Consider the following 18,957-nt stretch of genomic DNA (forward strand, 5'->3'; position numbering starts at 1 on the left):
TGCAGGTGGTGAGGATGGAGCCTGAGCCCTCTGAAACCTTCTGTGGTACCTTCTCTTAGGGGCTGCTCAGAATTCAGTGTACACAGCTGACATGAAGCTCAGCTTCTGAAGTCTGGGCTGGTTTATTTTTGTGTGTATACAGAACTTCGTGATCTGTCCAGTTATTACTGGCTTCAATATTTTCCTGGAATTCTGGATTAATACAGAGTTATGCAAACTAATGCAGAGTTTTTCCCAAACACTGTGTGTTTTACTGTATCACTTAAGGCACATCTGCACAAGAGACTTGAGGAAGATTATATACTTTTTCCTGATTTTTTTTTTTTTTACTAATTAATAGCAGATAAAAATCTACATAAAGCTTATTTTTAAATTATCCTTGAGCTAAAGAAGAAAATCTAGATCTGCTTTTCCTTCCCTTGGTTTCACATCCAGCCTGTGTGTATCAGAGAGGAGGAAACATTTCAGCTTTTTGGATTCATTTCAGATTCCTTCCCTAAAAAAAATAAAAAAAGCCCAAGAAAAGAGGGAAAGATTGAGTTGTTCCTTAGGCAGTCAGTGCAGGTACAGTTGCTGTTCAGTGAAATAGCTGCTGTCAGAACCATCTCTGGCAACAAGTCAGCACAGAGCCTTTTACAGAGATACCACAGAAGAGACAGCAAGCTGCCAACTGTGTACAAAATGAATGTGCAGTTAATTGTGGAACGGGATAACCCACAATTTCTTTCATAGATGAATATTTTTGGGGTGTTTTTCCTAGATTTTAATTTGAGGATTTTCCTCTGCAAATTGCTGCTGTGATTATTTCCTGCTTAAACTTGATTGCCAGTCACTTTACCAAGTGAAAGACTTTTTTGAGGTTGGGGTTTTTTTTATTTTTATGGGTTTTTTTCACTTTGGCATCTTTTTTTTTTTACTGTAAAGTGTGCCTGATGTTAGTTGGCAAAGCAGCAGCTTTTTAGTGGCTTCTTTTGCTTCTGAAGAGAAAAATATCATCTGTGTAAAGCTGATGCTGTAGATTTCTCTGTGCTCAGAGGAGAAAAAAAACAACTTATGGGGTGGTGGTGATGAATCAGTTTGGGGTAGGGATTTGCTGGTTATTCCTTGGTTATAATATTTTATTTTTCCATGCAAATCATTGTTCCCCCTTTTCTTTTTTCCAGTTCAGTTTCATTAGAAACACTGGAGCATAATCAGACATGCCCTTGAGTTCTTTGCTCATATTTTTGCTTGAAGTGATGGGAGTTTTTTGAGATTTTTAAAATACTTGGTGTCCTAAATGTTATCTTAATGTATCTTAGTTATTTTAATGATTTTCAATTTGTAAAAAGAAATCTTTAGGAATAAATCCCACCAGTTTAATAATTGTGGGTGGGTTTTTTTTTTTTTTACACAACAGGTTTGTGGGTGACTTTGAAACTTCTTCCAGGAGATATCCATCAGATTAGGAAGGAGTTTCCACACTTAGTGGACAGGTCAACAGCTGTGGCTCGGAAAATGGGCTTTCCTGAGATTATTATGCCTGGTAAGTCAGTGTGAATGAATGCTTTGTTGTATTTTAACCTGCTTTAAGTGTCTGTATGTATGGAAAGTTTTGGGGGGGAAATGAAAAAAAAAAAATTTGATGTGTGTTGCACATAAGAAAAAGTGGGTCATCAAAAGATTTTGTCTCATAAATATGTGAAATATTTAGTAATATCTGTGCTGCATCAATAAATGAATGTACCACCCCCTCCAGAAAGACATGAAATCCCAGTGGCTGTGGAAATTCTCCTTCTTTTTCCAGTGAAAAAACCCTATACAAAGTGCCTGTACTTTTTATCATCCCCACAGCAAGGGCACATGTAAAACTTATCTCTTGTGATGAATCCAAACCAGAAACAGTTTCAGAGGAACAGGCTTGATTTAGAGAGATACCGGTCTCTTAAGGTTTGTACCAGATTCAGAGAATATATTTGAAAGAAAACTGTATCATCTTTATTTAATATGAGCATTCAGAGGATGTTTAATTCAGGTGTTTACCAAAAAAACCCCACAAACCACAAAATGGAACGTGGTGCTTCTCAAAATAAAACCTATCCACAAGCAAGAGCAGAACTCCTGCACCCTCCTTCTCATAAGAATGGGCTCTAGAAGATCCATGAGATGTTTCCAAAGCCCATCCCAGTTGCAGGTCTCCCTGTGGTTGCTGACAGATGTGTTTGTCAGATGTTTTGTTCTCTGTCCCGTGTGGTGAAAGTGCCTCAGCACCTTGTTTTGGTCATATGTTGGCACATAAGCCATCTGCCTCGAGAAATTATTGGAAGCCCCTTGTTTCCCCAGTCCATTTTCAAAGTTTCAGTTGAATTGGGGTGTAGCTGAAGAGCATGAAGCTAAAAACAACCCTCCCCTGCAACCCCCAAACCAGTACAGCATCAAACCACTTCCCAATACAACAAGTTAAACAGAGCTCTGTAGGCTGGCAAATATTTTTAAATTGCAAAACACCTGTGCATGGGCTAAATTTACAGCTGTGTGGAAACTCGTTGTTTCAAGTGAATAATGAAAACTGTGTAAAACCAAAACCAAGTGCAGCTGTGATGTTTTAAATGTTTTGCCACGTGTGAGTGCGATGGATCGTTGCTTCTGTGTGTCGTTGGTTTCACCAGTCACTGGGTTTACTGTGAAGATTGTCAGTGACTTTGTGCTGTGCTCTGCCTTTCAGGTGATGTTCGGAATGACATCTATGTCACCTTGGTTCAGGGGGATTTTGACAAAGGCAGTAAAACCACGGCAAAGAACGTGGAGGTTACAGTGTCTGTTTATGATGAAGATGGCAAGAGATTAGAGGTATTAAAGTATTTAATGTCTGGGGGTTTGATTTTGATACATATCTGTTTAAGCCTTTTCTACATCTTTTTCTGTACTTGTCAGCTGAAGTCCCAATTTTTATTTTCAACCACACTTGCTCCTTTGTCATAATTAAATACATCTTGCCATATCAGTGATGTCCTTTGATACTAATTTCATGAGCAGCTCTGAGCAAGAGCCATTCTGTCTTATTTTGACCTACTTCACTGATTTATTTTTTGTTTATTTGAATGAAAAAGAGGAGTTGGAGACATACAAACACTTTTCTCTTTTGTTTGTCTTTTGAAGAGTGTTATTTTTCCTGGTGCTGGTGATGAAGCCATCTCGGAGTACAAGTCAGTGATCTATTACCAAGTAAAGCAGCCTCGCTGGTTTGAGACTGTAAAGGTATATAAACTCTTCAAATAACTTCCTCTGGGTGTTAATATGCATTAAATATGTATTTCAGTGAGAAGCCTTGAGAAACAAACCTGGGGAAATTTGGTGCTGGTAGTTGGGTTTAGCAGGACAAGGAATAGTTCAGCTAAGGAAGGCTTTGACTTTTGTTGCATGTTGAACTTGATTTCATCCTTTGGTCAATGCTGTGGGGGATGGTTTGCTGTTTAGGAGTGGTTTGCTCTATTTCCATGCAGCTGGCCTAGAGAAGCAGGATATTAAGGTTAAAACACAACTGCCATAGTGTTGAACTCATCACTGTTTTGGGATCTGGCTGACTGTGCTTCGGGCTCTGTGTGCTGGGAAGGGACTCGGAGCTGCTCCCCACAACATTGCCTTGAGCTTAAGGTGGACAGAAAGTGTCAGAAACCCAGATGTTCTGCTGGGGTTTTTAAACATTAATCTGTTTGGAAGTGCCAGGTGTCTTGCTAGAAGAAGTCTAGGTGAGATTCTGGGTCCTGTACTGACTGTTTCCTTCCTCCATCCTCTCTCCCAACGCGTGAAGGTCGCGATCCCCATCGAGGACGTGAACCGCAGCCATCTGAGGTTCACCTTCCGCCATCGATCGTCACAGGACTGTGAGTAACTCAGCCCCTTCCTTATGGCTCTTACCACTGGTGCCAGAATCTCCTGAAACAGGCATAACATTCCCAAGCTGGAACTGGCTGTTGCAATTTTAGTGCAGGATTAAGTTTCTGGCCTGCTTGTTTTATGCTTTTTTTTTGCTTTATGCCTTCCTCACTCTTACCTACTCACAGCAAGTTTCTCCTTTCCTGCCCATTCTTTTCTCCAAATCAGATGAAAAGGAATAAATGGAGTTTATTACTAATGGAATACATCTTACCATTAGTAACTCAAAGGGGTTATGGTGTTGTATATCTTAGAGAGTAAGTGGGTAGGGAGAAGTAAAAATATTTAACAGTGGGAATGTGAAAGAGTTCACAGTTGGCTTAGCATCAGAAATTAAAGACTTTGGGATTAAGAAGTTTGATTAATAAAATGTTTCCTTAATTCAGAGGATGATAGTTCCTAAGGAGAACAATGTGCCAAAGCCAGTGTCATAAGTGTCAAAATTATGATTGTGTGCTACAAATCAGTCGAGTCAGAAATGTTTTTATGACTCAAATATTTAGGTTGGCCACAGCCTAAATGATAGAGATTGTTTCTTAGGGCTGCAGGGCTTTATCACAGGCTCCTTGGGCTGTCTCAGGTTGATTGCAGTTTCCTTCAGGTTTTACTTCTTAACTTTGTGATCTCTACTTGTCCCATTGCTTTGTTTTTATTTAACTTTTGACAATTGATTTTGAACAATGAGAGCAAACAATGCATTTTCGAGTTCATGTTGCTGTAGAGTGGGTCAGCTCTCAGAAGCTCAGGCACTTCAGCCTGAATGATGGATCCAGTTTCTGTTTTTGCATCTCATGTTCCTCCTTCAAATGTCTGTTGTCAGGGCTCTGTGCCCTGGTCTGTAAATCCTCGTTCTTGCTTCCAAGCACTGCCATTCTTCTAAAAACTCTGAACTTTCTAAATGTGTCATATTGCACTTTTGTTTTTAAAAAGTTGCCTTAATAAAGCTTTTGGAAAGAACAGATAATATAGAAATAGGAAGCATCTGGTTACTGTTGGTGTGGTCAACTTATGTGTTTATTTTGCTTTTTTTTTTTTTTTTTGCTTCTGTCTTTTGTTTAGAGGACTCTCTTAATTCCTTGTACACTTTGTCAAAGGAGAATCTTTGCTGTGATCACCCATGCCTTTGAGGTTCAGGTGTACTGTCTGTAGAAGCATCAAATAATTATGTGGTGATTTGTCTTTTTTCCTTTTTGTAACAGCCAAAGATAAATCTGAGAAAATATTTGCCCTGGCATTTGTGAAGCTCATGAGATATGATGGGACAACTCTGAGAGATGGAGAACATGACCTTATAGTTTACAAGGTAGAATTTTGACTTTCCATAGCTCCACTGACTGATTTCTGTTCCAGAAGTCCCCAGAAAAATGTGCTCCAGACTGTTCTGTAGATCAAACAACTAAACAGCAAGGACTGTGCAGTCTGTGTGTGGCAGATTGAGGGTTAAAACCTGAGTATGTTTTTTCTGGGTATGTTTTAATTTCAAAGGCGCTTGTTACTGAGTTCTGTGTGGGTTGGGAACAGTTACTTCTGTAGCCCTTTTAAATAATCACAACTTGTCTCTTACCTTGGTGCTCAATTTCTGTTGTTCAAGACCCACTGAACAGCTCCAAACCCAAGAAAATCCCCTGTAAATGCTAAGATTTTTACTGGATATTTTCTCCTGCTGTGTTTAAAACATCACTGTAGGCAGAAGCCAAGAAGCTGGAGGATGCCTCGACATATCTGAGTCTGCCTTCCACTAAAATAGAACTGGAGGAAAAGGGACACTCAGCAACAGGGAAGAGCATGCAGAACCTTGGGAGCTGCACTATCAGCAAAGACTCTTTTCAGATTTCTACTCTAGTTTGTTCAACAAAACTTACCCAGAATGGTGAGTTGGTAGAACTGCTGGAGCTTCTGCCCCTCATGGCAGGGGCTGGGTTCTGTGTGCTGACTTTCCTGCCTTCTCCATCCCCCTTCTTCTGTGAGTGGATGGTGGGTGATTGTCTTGAATTGCACTGGCTGGGTGCAGCAAAAGCATCTCCTGAGTTTGTGTCTTATCCAGCCTTTGTTTTGCTTCAAAACAGTAAAAGTCTCTGAGCAAGCAGAAGAATCCCGAGTTAAATGGGAACAGGGATTCTGTTTGCCATACATTTCTATCCTGAAATACACTGAAAACAGGCTCTGTGGCATTTCACTTTTCCTTGGCTAGGAGTGATAGCACTAAGGGAGAGGATGAGTCTGCTTTCAAGAGGGACTAATATCACAGCTCTGCTCCCAAATAAGCTGGTTTATGTTATTTCCAAGGTGCAATACCCAGATCTTACACCTGAAGAAAGCTCTGATGTTTTCTCTTACTCAGAAGGGATGTGAAAATGAGAATACATTGCATCAGGTCACTCTTAGGTTCACACATGAACACAGACTGCTGGCAGTGGAGTTGGCGTATTTTGCTTCTTTTAAATGAAACTTGCCTTCTCTCTGATTTTCCTGTTGTATTTGTCAGCTGGCTCAGTGCATCCAAAGGCTGTGGAACTCAGAGCTGATGGCAGCCACCAAAGCAAATATTTCACATTTCCAGACTGTGCCCTCTGTGTGATTTTTGTGCTCGGTTGCCATGGAGTGATCCCTTGTTCTCGTGGCTGCTCCAGCAGCAGACTGGGAGTGTGGGTGGGTCATTGAGCCGGGAGTGAGTCATTCCAGGGAAACAGGATCGTTCTGTCGTGACTCAGGAGAGCTGATGGATCAGCTGGGAGTTGAGCTCCTGCACGAGAGGAGCTTGGGATCTTTGCTCTGAAATCCTTTGGGCATTGTGGAACACAGGAACCAGCACGTGGGATCGAGCTGCTCTTTGTGATATCAGTGCTGTTTTTCCCCTCAGTCTTCCCTGGTGCTCGTTAGTAATTAGAAGTATTTCATGGTGATCAATATATTGATGTAGCCTTCACAGCACTGTTGTTAAAATGAAGACTGAGCATTGTTTTCAGCCTTAATTTACATGTGGTTTGCTTTGAAGGTCTGATCTTTTGTTTAATGGTGCTGTTAATTGTGTTGTCTGTGAAACTTTTCCTCCAAGTTGCCAAAGTCTTGTGTTTTTCTTCAAAGTGTTGTGACATTGTTAAACAAGATCACCACACGTCCTTGAGCAGTTTAGAAAAGAAGCCAACAAAAAAAATCATCATTAAATTCCTCCCTCGAGTATCAGTTCTCATCTCAAAGTTTGCAGTGCTCTTCACAGAGCGATTTCTGAAGCCTATTTTAAGTTTTGTAAAATTGTTGTTTAATACTCCTCCTTTAATTTTCTTAAAAATAAGTCAGTAAAAATACATGATTATCCTCATTTACCAATATGGTCAGCCAAACCACATTTTTCTCCTTTGCTCATCTGTAATAGTTCTTTCTTCCCCCCTGCAAGTATCTTAGAATTGGCTTTAAGACTTATTTTTAGTAATTCTGAAAGTATGTGAGTAGATCACTTTGCTTTTTCTGTATGGTATTTGCTGGTGCAAAGTACCTCTTTGTATCTGAGCTCACTTCTCTATAATCTTTAAAGTTATTAATGTTGCTTTTTGTTAGTCTCCAAAATAAGAAACTGGTGAGAATTCAGCTTTTTTTTTTTTTTGAGAGAGAGAGCAATATATGAAATATCTGCTTAATTAACCTGAGCAGTTGTCAGTGATTTGAGGCAGAATATATTAGAGCAGCACATTCCCTGGCCTTTTCCTGGATTTTACACTGAATTTTTAGGAAGAGTAGTGATGTAAGACAAAGGGGAGAAGCCCAAAACCCCAGTGCCTGTGGAAGTAAATCCTGCTGGTGCCTCTTCCAGGACTAACAGGATGGATGTCCTTTCACTAACAAGGTGTTGGGAATAGGACTGAAATCTCTGGAAAAACGTTCTGTTTACCAGAAGCTGGTGCTCTCCCCGTGGATTTGCTGTGCTGAAGGATCCAGGGCACCTCTAAGGTTTATTCAGAGGATTTCTGTGTTTTCTTTTCTGCCTGAAGGACTCAAACCTCCAGATAACACTGGCTGTTACTTAACTGGAGTCAGGACTTTGAGGAACCAGGGAGACCAGGCTTTTGGAAAACAGCTGAGAGGAATTTGGCTAAGTCAGTCAGCACAGTTGATAATTAAAAAACAACCCCAAAACAACAGACAGTGTGACAAATTCAGGTGCTGTAGTGGCATAAAAAGCGAAGTTGTAAGTATAGAATTAAAATAAAAGTCATAAAACGGAAAATCAAATGTTAAAGAAGAAAGACAATTTCAAAGAACAGGTGGAAATATAATTTGAGTGGAAATGTTGTCTGACTGCAGTGTCTGGGCTTTGAGAAAAGTTTGGGTGCATCTGTAGGGAAACCTTTGCATGGATACAGGTCAAGGAAAGTGTATAACCAGGAGCTTGGGCTGTTTGCTTCCAAATACCATGCAAAGGACAATCTTCATATGCAGTCAATATAATCATAAATCACATTAATAAAGCAAAGTTGTTCCTGGGTACTTGGCATTCTGGATGTTTGTTTAAACCCTTTGCAGTTGGAAATCACAGAATCCCAGACTGATTTGAGTTGGAAGGGACTTCAAAGCCCATTCATTTCCACTCCCTGCCATGGGCAGGGACATCTTCCACTAGCCCAGGTTGCTCCAAGCCCTGTCCAGCCTGGCCTTGGACACTTCCAGGGATGGGGCAGCCACAGCTTCTCTGGGCAACCTTGCTCTGTCTTGTTCCTGATGTTTTCTAATCTCACATTCCAACTGACCTGGGCTGACTGCAGTGTTCTTATTTACTGTATTCTCTCACTGTATTATTTTACAGGGACCTACAAAAAGAGTGGTATTAACTGACTGACTGATGCTTTGCTGGGGTTAGTGCTTGCACTAATAGAGTGAATGCCCATTTTTTCTGTACACTGTGCCTTTTTTTTCCTCTTCCTGGAAGTTGGGCTGCCCTGACATTTTCTGTTCACATCTGTATATTCATTTAGCATTTACTCTGTCATCACGCTGAGAGTACACGTGGATTTGTTTTCTTGGGGCAATCCACGATGCTGTTTGGAGATTGTCTGTGGGCTGGCTTTTGTTCACATCATTTCTTCTGTCAAGCTGATGCCTTGTTAGAAGTCAGGCTGGAGCCAAATTGAGTGGTGGAAAGCTGATATAAATATACTCATGAAACAATCTGGATAACTCATGGAGGCATCTTTGCTTTCCTTCCAGAAGGAATCTTTCTGTTAATGTTGAGTTTCTAAGACTTTGAGTTCAGGCTATAGCCTTGTAGGATATATTTAAAAAAAAAAAGGGAGGGACTTGGAGTTGTTCAAAGCTTTAATGTAGTAAAACACTATTTCTATTTCCAAAGAGATGATGAGAAGGCTTGGTTTGAGTGCTGCTCGGAGAGCAGTCTGTCCAAGGAGAACTGCAGTCCTTTCCACTGGAAGTCATTTTATTTATTGCTTAGAATGAAAGATTTTGGGAAAATATAGCAGCTGCTTTGGATCTCTGCAGATAATTTCCAGAAAATACTCTGCAGATTCATGCCTTGGTAAACACTGTGCTGGTTGCTTTGGAAGTCTGAATAAAAGAAGTGAGGGGGTATTGGTTGAGAGAAACTGCCTGTTTTAAGTTACTTTGGGCAGAATTCACATAATATGAACCATTTTGGGAGGTGGTTAATATGCAGTAGTGATCCAGGGGCTGAACTGAAGACAGGCAGTCTCCAAAATAAAATAATAAAATTACTTAGTTTGGAAAAGACCTCAAAGATGATGGAGTTCTATCTTGTATTGAAGGCTTCTCCTGAGCCTGACTTGCTGCTGGTTTGTTTTGTGCCAAAAGCTGACCTTTGGTGGGGCAGGGAGGAGGATTTTTTCCCTGGGGCTGGTCTGGCTGAGGCAGGAGGAAGGTGGGGGTTTGGGTTGTGTGGTCAGTTGAGCCCCTCAGCAGATGCTGGGGTGGATTTGCCTCACTGGGGCTCCAGTGTGGGTGTTAATATTTACCAGTGTGCTGCTGCTTTGCAGGGGAACCCCAACTGTGAGTTCCTCTGGATCTTCCCCTGCAGGAAACTTTAAAATGACTAATAGGGAGAGCTTGCCTTCTGTATTCCCTTATTTCTCAGGGAATGTTGAAGTGACAGGATCTTAATAATGTAAACTCTGGGGATAAGCCCATTTGCATGATCTGATCTGTACCCTCGGTGTCCATCACTTGAGAGCAACCCAGCAATTATTCATCACACAGCTTTCCACTGAATTCATTTAGTTTGCAGCTCTTTGCCTTGCACTGTGCCTTATTTTCTTTTCAGTTTATTCAGGGAGAGCAAAGAAGCTGGAAACATTAAAGCTGGGAGAGTCACTGCCCTGTAGATATGCCTGTGTTGGTGGCTGACTAATTTCATTTTGGCATCTTTTTCTAAATACACAACTGTTGTGTTCAACAAATTAAAACCCAGGGAGCAGACTTCCTTGGCCTAGATTTTCATGCTGATATTTCAAAAGCTGGCTGCTTTTCTGAAAGCCTTTCAGAGTTCTGTCATGGTAGAAGGATTGTACAAGTTTTCTGCAGTGTCAGAGCACACCACAAATATGTTGTTGTCCAGTGGAAAAGGCTGAGCTAAGGAGGCGAGACTGTTTTGTCCTGAATGTGGTTGTGGAGAGTGAGGGAAGGTAAATATCCTGCATGATGTGATTGGTTTTCTTGTTCCTAGTTGATCTCCTGGGACTGCTGAAGTGGAGATCTAACACCAACCTGCTGCAGCAGAACTTGAAGCAGCTGATGAAAGTCGATGGTGGGGAAGTGGTTAAGGTAACAAATTCATTTCTTTACAAAGAAATTTGGTTTCTTTAAAAACAAACTTGGTATCCTAATTTTCCCGAATCCCCTGTAACCAGGTATCTCAGCCTTTGGGAGGCTGATGCCCTTCTCCCAGCCCTCACAGAACATTTTAGATGTTGAGGACTGATAAAACACAGATAAAATGCACATTTCTGAAAATTTGGCTTGTTTTGTTTAGCACTTTCATCACTTTTCATATATTGATTCTTCCATGGTGATATTAAATGCATTTTTAATATATGGATGTGCAGTGCAATCCTACTGTGTGTTGCTGTTATTTTTTGGGTTTTTTTTAAGTACTCCTCCTGGAAATATTTAGCTGAGCCAAGTTATTTACATTTACCAAGGCCACTGAGTGATTGTAGAGACCTACAGAAAGCTGTGGAAAAGGGTAGGCTGGGACTTTATTGAATGTGTTGTAATAAATCAAGTCTAAAAGGGTGTCAAAAGATGTATTGGGGACAGATGACCCTTAAGGGCCTGGAGCGTTGTTTCCTTACATCAGTGGATTTTTATTTGGTTCAGAGGAACATAATGCCTCAGCTTGGAGTAACTTAAACCAGCTGGGAATGCTGATGTTCTCCTTTGCTGAGGGTGTGAAAGTGGGGTCTCACACCCGTGTGGTGTTCAGGAAGGTTCTTCCTGGTGTGGATCATTTGACAGGAACACATTGACGCTGATACTGGCTCCTGCCAAGCACTGTCGTGGCTCTCTCATCTGTGATTTTCCTTCTTCTCCAGATGTGACACCTGAGGGTGTGTGGCAGGTTCTTGTGGGCTTGGGGTTGGTGATTTCATCAGGATGCAGCACAAAGGAGGTTTAAGTGAAAGTGGTAGCAGGGAGATCTCCAGCTGGCACACACTCAGGACTCATGGGATGATATTCTGATATTCCCATCACCATTTTTATGCCTTTTTTTCTTTTTTTTTTTTTTTGAGAAGACCACTCTTTACATTATCCACCTGTCCCAGGATCTTTGTGTAGCCTGCCCTGTTGCAATATGTAGTTTGTAACTGTTCCTTTCTATTCCTCCAGCTTTTTTTTGTCCTTCAGGTTTTTAAATACGTGGTACAGTCTATGTATATTAAAGTATTGACGTGATAAAACATATTCATATTTTCTGTTAGGGTATTTCTTAAAACTCCCAGTAAAAGGCCTTTGCCTACTGGTGTTCATTTATTGCTAAGTAGAGATCAACCAAGATACTCACTCTGTGATTTACAGCTTCCATACACTGTGGACACAGTCAATGTTATCTCCCTTTCCCAGAGGTTTCAGCTCCATTTGTGCAGAGAGTCTTTAGAATATGAGAATGTAAACCAATAGTCTAGAAATTATTCATGCTACCTGAGAAATGTTGTCCTGCCACTTCACACAGCACAGGCATCTTACTCTGTGCCCTTCTTGCTGTTACATCAAGTCCTTGGGAACTTGATTTAAAACTTGAACTCTGCCAAATGAAAGCCAGTATTTGATACCTAAATGTGAAATGGAGACTTGATCAGTCGTGACAAGGCCTTGCAACCGTCCTTTGGATTCCGGGGGGCTCGGTGTGGGGGACCTGAGAGTACAACTTCTCTTCAAACCGAAGGGGAACTTCTCCTGTCGAGGCTCAAAACTTTTTTTTAATACTCTGTCCTTCCTGCCAGCTGGTGAAATCACAGAGTCCTTCAGAATTGCAGAATCATTTCGGTTGGAAAAGACCTCTTAAGATCACTGGGTCCAACCTTTAATGTGCTTTAATTGCACATCTTCTTTAATGGAGCAAAAGGGACTGTGAGAAAGCAAATGGGGTTTTTTTGCCCCCAAATCCTGTAGTGAAATTATGACCCGGATCTCCCCCAGGACTGAGGTCTAAAATGAGCCGCCAGAATTTTGGTTTTTCTGGTTTTTCATCCTCAGATATTGGTAGCATGAACTGTGGCTCTGTATTCACTTGTTTTGGGTTGGGCATTCAGCTGCTATATTGGGGTTAAATCCTGACATTTAATTGCAGATTTAGTAGATCAGGTGAATCATGTTTGATCCAGAAGACCCATTGCATAGATACACATTTTTAAAGGAGGCAACTGAGAGGCTGATTTTTCCGTCTCTCCCACAGGATATAATCTCTCTTTGTAGCTGCAATCTCAGGAATCAATTTGCTTCTGCTGCTTGAGATATTCTTCCCCAACTGCACCTTGTCTTGTCTACAAGGCAGAAACTATTTTTGCTTCATTTTACTTCCCTGTGAGGGGAAGGTTGCCCAGAAAAGCTGTGGCTGCTCCATCCCTGGAAGTGTCCAAAGCTGGATTGGACAGGGCTTGGAGCAACCTGGGATGGTGGAAGGTGTCCCTACCCATGGCAGGGATAGTAGAACAAGTAGAACAAGTGATCTTGAAGGTGCTTTTCATCCCAGACCATTCTGTTATCCTGTGATTCGCTGGAGCCAGAACAATCCTCCTTTCTCAGCCAAAACTGACCCAACCTGAGGCTCTGACCCATCCTTACTGTGCTTCAGAGGAGCCTTTTTGTGTCAGCTGGAGGAACAGACTGCTCAGACACAGAACCCTGTGATGAGTATCTCTGGGCTGTGTGTGGATTCCTGGCTGTCACTGGGAAGAAACCCTGGAATTCCACAGGTGTAAAGCAGCTTTTCTCCCGACACTAATCTGCTTTTCCTTTCGTGTTGCGCAGATGAGGGTGCCCAGCCCAGGGGGTGGTGAAGACCTTCCTCTGTAGGTTTGGGGTTGTGTGCTCTGCTTCCCAGGCCTGCATGTGTGATCCCACTGGGAATTGTGGCTCGGAGTGGGGGCAGCCCTGAGAAGGGGTGTGCTGTGAGCCTGCCTGTGCTGAGCTCCCGAGCTGCTGAGGGTGACTGGATTTACTGGCATGACTGACACTCAGTTGCTTGTCTGGTTTGTGCTCTGAAACATGAAAATTTTCAGCAATGCATGACCCTGGTGACTCTGTGCTGAATCTGGAGTTTGGAAATGGTTGATTCAGTGTAATGGATTAAACTCCTTGTTCAGCTGTGCCAAGTGTGATTTCTGACTTTTTTGTTTCTCTTTGAGTGATGATGTATGTATAGATAATCAACTGCACTAAAAAATAATTTGCTGGAAAAAAAAGTGAAACTCTCTTATTTTTTTTTTTTTGAGCTAACTTTTAATCTTTGTAAAAAGTACAAATGGAAGCAAATATAGCTGTAGAAACTTTTGCAAAAGCTGAATTGAATTTGTCTTTCAAAATCTGATGAACTCTGGGGGTTTTTTTTGTAGTTTCTTCAAGATACATTGGATGCACTTTTTAACATCATGATGGAGAACTCAGAGAGTGACACCTTTGACACTTTAGTGTTTGATGCTTTGGTGAGTTTGCATTGGGGATGGATTGAAATGTAGGTACTGAAATGGTGAATAAATGCAACAAACACAGCGTAAATGATGAAATAAAGTTTACTAATTAAAAAGATCTTAACTGTTAGTTATTACTTACTTCAAATATTATATTTGAAGGTTCAATTGAACTAATTTATCCAAGGGGGGGTTGGAGTACATCATGTCATCCCCCAGAAAATAAGCAGTCAAATCCAGTTGTTTTAGTGGATGAACAGCAGAATTTAGGACAGGAACAGAAAGTCTGTGCTTAGAACAGAAAACTTGGTTAGGAGCAAGGAGTTTTCCCAGGGAAGAAGAATATTTATATATTGGGAGGATAATCAGGAGCCAAAGGCTGTGTTTTTAATGCTTGTAATGTGTCTCCTCTGAAAAGAAAAAGACTGGACAAAATGCAGGCTGATTTTTTTTCTTAGAATAACACAATAATTATGCTGTACTGTCAGGTATTTATCATTGGACTGATTGCTGACAGAAAATTTCAACACTTTAATCCTGTCTTGGAAACCTACATTAAGAAGCATTTCAGTGCTACGTTGGCCTACATGTAAGTTGGAAAATCCAGTTTTCCTAAGGTGGCTTGGATAATTTCTCCAGATGATGTCATTTAGTTGTGTGGGTTAGTCAGGAACGTGCCCATAGAGCTTGGGAGGGTGGGGAGGTTCTTGAAGAAGATTGGAGGTGTTTGTTGAAATAACGTTGCTAAAACTGCATCTGCAGGGCTGAAGTCTTGATTGTGTTGTAATGATGGAGGGGATGATTTGACAATTTCAGGAATGGCTTTGTGAGGAAAATATAAGCAATTCTCGCTCGTACTTGAGAAGGAAATCATGTCCATTTAAGATGCTTCAAATAGAGGTTGTTTGGTGCATTAAATTGACTTTCTGTCCTGGATTATCCACATTGCTGCCAGCTTGGGAAGGAAGCAGTGGAGAACGAAAAAGTGAAGGTCCATTATTTTTGCTGTCTTAAGCATTTTTTTGACAGTTGGGATCTTTGCTGCTGCTTTGGACTGTTAGTGTGGGTGGGGGGGAAAGCAAATCCAAACCAGGAAACCTGGGGTGCACTTTGCTGTCAAAGTCTCTATTACGTGACCAGAAAATGTTTGAAAATAGTGATTTAAAATTGTGGAGAATTAGAGGATCGTGGAATCACGGAATATCGTGAGTTGAAAGGGACCCACAGGGATCATCCAGTCCAACCTCTGGCCCTTCACAGTTTGGAAAGAACTCCAAGATCAAGTCCAATCTTCAAGTCCTGCCCAATTTTGCTGCACTGAGAGAGGCTGCACTGACAATATCCAAGTGAATACTTGAAGTTCTTGGGCAGTTTCCTCCTATTCCAGCAAATCCCCAGATATCCAGATTTGTGTCTGCTCTCTTGTTTTCTGTTAGGGGAGCATAATGTTGTACTTGTTTACTTTTCCCGTGGATGTTGGATCATGCAGTGGGGAGCTGGGATGATTTAAAATGGAATTGCTGGTAGCTCCATTAAAATCCTGATTTATATTCATTGGAAGGGAGGTGGCTGAAATGGGATTATTTTGAAAATTGTTTCACTTTCAAGTTTGATAGGCTTCAAAATGGGGAAGAAGAGAATTTCCAACTGGTTATATACGTTTTTGAGACATAAATTTCACCAATTCCAGCCCAAAATCCATGGAAAAACTTGTGAAGGGGAAACCTTGTTGAACGAAGAAACCCATATTTTGTGTGTTAATGCTAACAATATGTTTGTACTTCATTTAATTATTGTTATTATTTTGATCATTGCTTTTATATGTTTATAAATATTCTTTTGGCTATTATTATATATAAAATATATTCCTAAACACTATATATTTATTATTAGTAGGTACATCTGTATAACAGCCTAAATCTGAATATCCCTAAATATCCAGCAGAAAATAAGTCAGATGTTGTATTTCTTGTATGTTGAATGGTGTCATGCTCTGATTTTACTTTTTTTTTTTTTTTTTCCAAGAATAGGTTGCAGCAGAAACAAAACCGTGATGAGTTTATTAATTGCATAATTAATTCTGTAACTTTGTGGGCACATAATTTTTTCTTTAAACCTTTAAAAACCCAAACTCTTCCCTGTGAACATACTTGTAACTGGAATGTGGTTTTTGTATTTAAACAGCAAACTGACCAAGGTTTTAAGAACATATGTGGACAATGCTGAGAAGAGTGGCATCACTGATCAGCTCTTCAAAGCCATGAAAGCCTTGGAATACATCTTCAAGTTCATAGTCCGGTCCAGGATATTGTTCAATCAGTAAGTACAGCAAATGCTCAAACCTCCTGTAATCCCAGTATTGCTCAGGAAGTGGCCAAATGTTATAAATGCCACAGTTAAAGTTGCTCAGAAATACCTGAAGTTGTGGTCATTGATTTCAGGAGGTTTTTCCCCCTGAACACAAACAGGTGTTTTAAGCAGCAGTGGACTGGTAAAATCACGATAGTTTATGTCTCTGAATGAATAAAGCTTGTCATTATTTGAGGAAAAGTTCTGTTACTGTATTGTGTTTTCTACACAAATGTTAAAGGAGTTATAAACCAAGCTGATGATATATTCAGCCTCTCTTAGATTGAGTCCTTTTACTACTTGTTAGCCATGGTAACAACCTTATTACAGGGGATTTATGTAGAGCTCTTGAGTTACCATCTCCACCAACCTTCCTCTAATTTAGAGATTGTAATTTATTTCTAGAGGAGTCCTGCTGTGAGATTCATAAAATACTGAATGTCACTTACACTGTTGCAGGTCCCACAAATCACTTTAAAACAGAAAAAAAAAGGAAAAAAAAAAAAATAATTACCTCTTGCTGCAGATTAGATTTACAGACAATATGACCCTCTGGAACTGGCCGTGGGATTTCCTTGTGTGAAGCACTAATTCACAGCTCTTTAGTGTTGGGAAGATTCAGCTCTCAATGCCAAGGGATTAATCAGCAAAATTACTGAATGCTGAACGACACCATGATTTGTTCTGCTGGAGGATTAAAGTCCTGCCTGGGGTGTGTGATTTGGAGTGATTGCAATGCAGGAGCGTGGCAGTGGGCTGAGATATCACTGGGGTTCTGCTGAGGAATCAAAGTGAGCAGGCTGAATCTTTTATTAAAAAATATTGCATATTTTTAACCTGAGGAATACGGCAGTGGACTGAATATATGGAGCATTTTAGCAGTGGAATTGCAGGCAAGTTTCAGTTCTGGATAAAAACATAGGAGCCTTGTTCATCTAGTTAAAGGCTGGGGGCACCTCTATTTGTTCAGTATATCGAGGTTTATAAAGGCAAAATATTACAAGTGACCTTTAGAAATATCTTTATTTGATTTCCTCAGTAATGGTCCCAGTGGTTATGGTGTATTTACAACAGTCTTAAAATTTTGGAGGCAGTGCTAGAAGGGCCAACTTGGTGTAATCCTGGTACTCTCAGAGCTTCAGAGTTTTTGTGCATTACAAGTATATTAAATAAATACCTGTTATTAACTGACAGCAGAAACACATTTGGGACTACCTTGTTTGTTTTTATTACAACTTCCTTTTTGAAAGGCAAAGATTTTTGTCTGAAGCACTTTGATTTATTGGACTGTCAAGTTTAGTTACTCTTTGTATTGGTATTAGTTTCACCTCTCTAATCTGTTCAGGGGGACAGTGAAAGCCATTATTGAAATTGGGAGTTAACAAGTTATTTGTCCTGCATAAACCCCCAGTTTTAACCTAAAAGGGGAATAGGAGTTTGCACAGCAAAATAACACCATTTAGTCTTGTATTTTTCTTTTTTTCCCTGTAGCACTCATTTCCTTTGTGTCCTGGTTAAATAGCCTTTTTTAACATCTGAGGCCCTGGCACAGGTTGCCCAGAGAAGCTGTGGCTGCCCCATCCCTGGAAGTGTCCAAGGCCAGGTTGGACAGGGCTTGGAGCAGCCTGGGCTAGTGGAAGGTGTCCCTGCCATGGCAGGGGGTGGCACTGGATGGGCTTTGAGGTCTCTTCCAACCCAAACCATTCTGAGATTCAGTGATCTTGAAACGTGAGGAAATTGTACAGTGGTTGTACCGAAGAAACCCTGAGTGTGGGGCTCTTTGGGAGCTGCAGAGCACACTCAGGGCCTTCCTGCTGGGTTTAATTCCAGAATAAAATGGAGGAAAATAGAGGGGAATTGAACTTTTGCTGGGAGCTGCTTTAATGGGTCTGGATGTAAAGGGATTGAGGGGATTCAGGGAGAGAGCCAATGGAACCAGGGATGGCTTTGGAAACCCATCCATTGTTGTTGGATTAAACTCTTGGAAGCAACTGAAGCTGACTGGGTGAGTGGGAGGTTTTAGCTGGAGAAGGAGTCATAGAATCATGGAATGGTTTGGGCTGGAAGGGGCCTTAAAGCCCATCCAGTTTCACCCCCTGCCATGGGCAAGGACACCTTCCACTATCCCAGGTTGCCCCAAGTCCATCCAGCCTGGCACTGAAATTCTGTCTGATGTTTGTAAACACCCCTGCTTAGATTTAATCTGGACTCCATATCCCTTTTTGTTGTGGTCATGTTAAGTCTGTGTAACCCTGACACAGGTGAGTCATACACAGTGCCACAGGAGGGGAACAAGTTCTAAAATATTGATATGGAGCTGGTGGTCTTCTCCTCCTTGCTTTCCACTGAGAGTTATCTCACCCTACACCTGAAGCAGAGATAAATCTGCATTTAAAATGCTCAGAGAGTTTCAGGAACACTCATTCCTGTGCTGTATCGAGCCAGTGGACCAAGGTCTTCAGCCTGGCTGTATATTTTGTGTCTCTGGTGTTGCTCAGTCATCTCTGGGCAGTTTTCATCTCCCTGAAAGCATCTGACAGAAAGG

General features: G+C 41.0%; 1 protein-coding gene across 2 annotated transcripts in view; it reads left to right on the forward strand.

Annotated features, from left to right (window-relative positions):
• The window catches only part of DOCK1 (dedicator of cytokinesis 1), a 263,338-nt gene that overhangs the window by 42,455 nt on the left and 201,926 nt on the right, over positions 1-18,957 (forward strand). For both annotated transcript variants that reach the window (XM_050305334.1, XM_050305335.1), the window contains exons 13-22: positions 1,400-1,525; positions 2,705-2,829; positions 3,139-3,237; positions 3,791-3,863; positions 5,115-5,218; positions 5,602-5,785; positions 10,601-10,698; positions 13,989-14,078; positions 14,552-14,652; positions 16,248-16,382. In XM_050305334.1, coding sequence (XP_050161291.1) covers positions 1,400-1,525; positions 2,705-2,829; positions 3,139-3,237; positions 3,791-3,863; positions 5,115-5,218; positions 5,602-5,785; positions 10,601-10,698; positions 13,989-14,078; positions 14,552-14,652; positions 16,248-16,382 — 1,135 coding nt within the window. The remainder of the gene's footprint in view (positions 1-1,399; positions 1,526-2,704; positions 2,830-3,138; positions 3,238-3,790; positions 3,864-5,114; positions 5,219-5,601; positions 5,786-10,600; positions 10,699-13,988; positions 14,079-14,551; positions 14,653-16,247; positions 16,383-18,957) is intronic.

This window comes from Myiozetetes cayanensis, unplaced genomic scaffold (genome assembly GCF_022539395.1).
Source record: "Myiozetetes cayanensis isolate MyiCay16 unplaced genomic scaffold, myiCay2020 scf10, whole genome shotgun sequence".
NCBI lineage: Eukaryota > Metazoa > Chordata > Aves > Passeriformes > Tyrannidae > Myiozetetes > Myiozetetes cayanensis.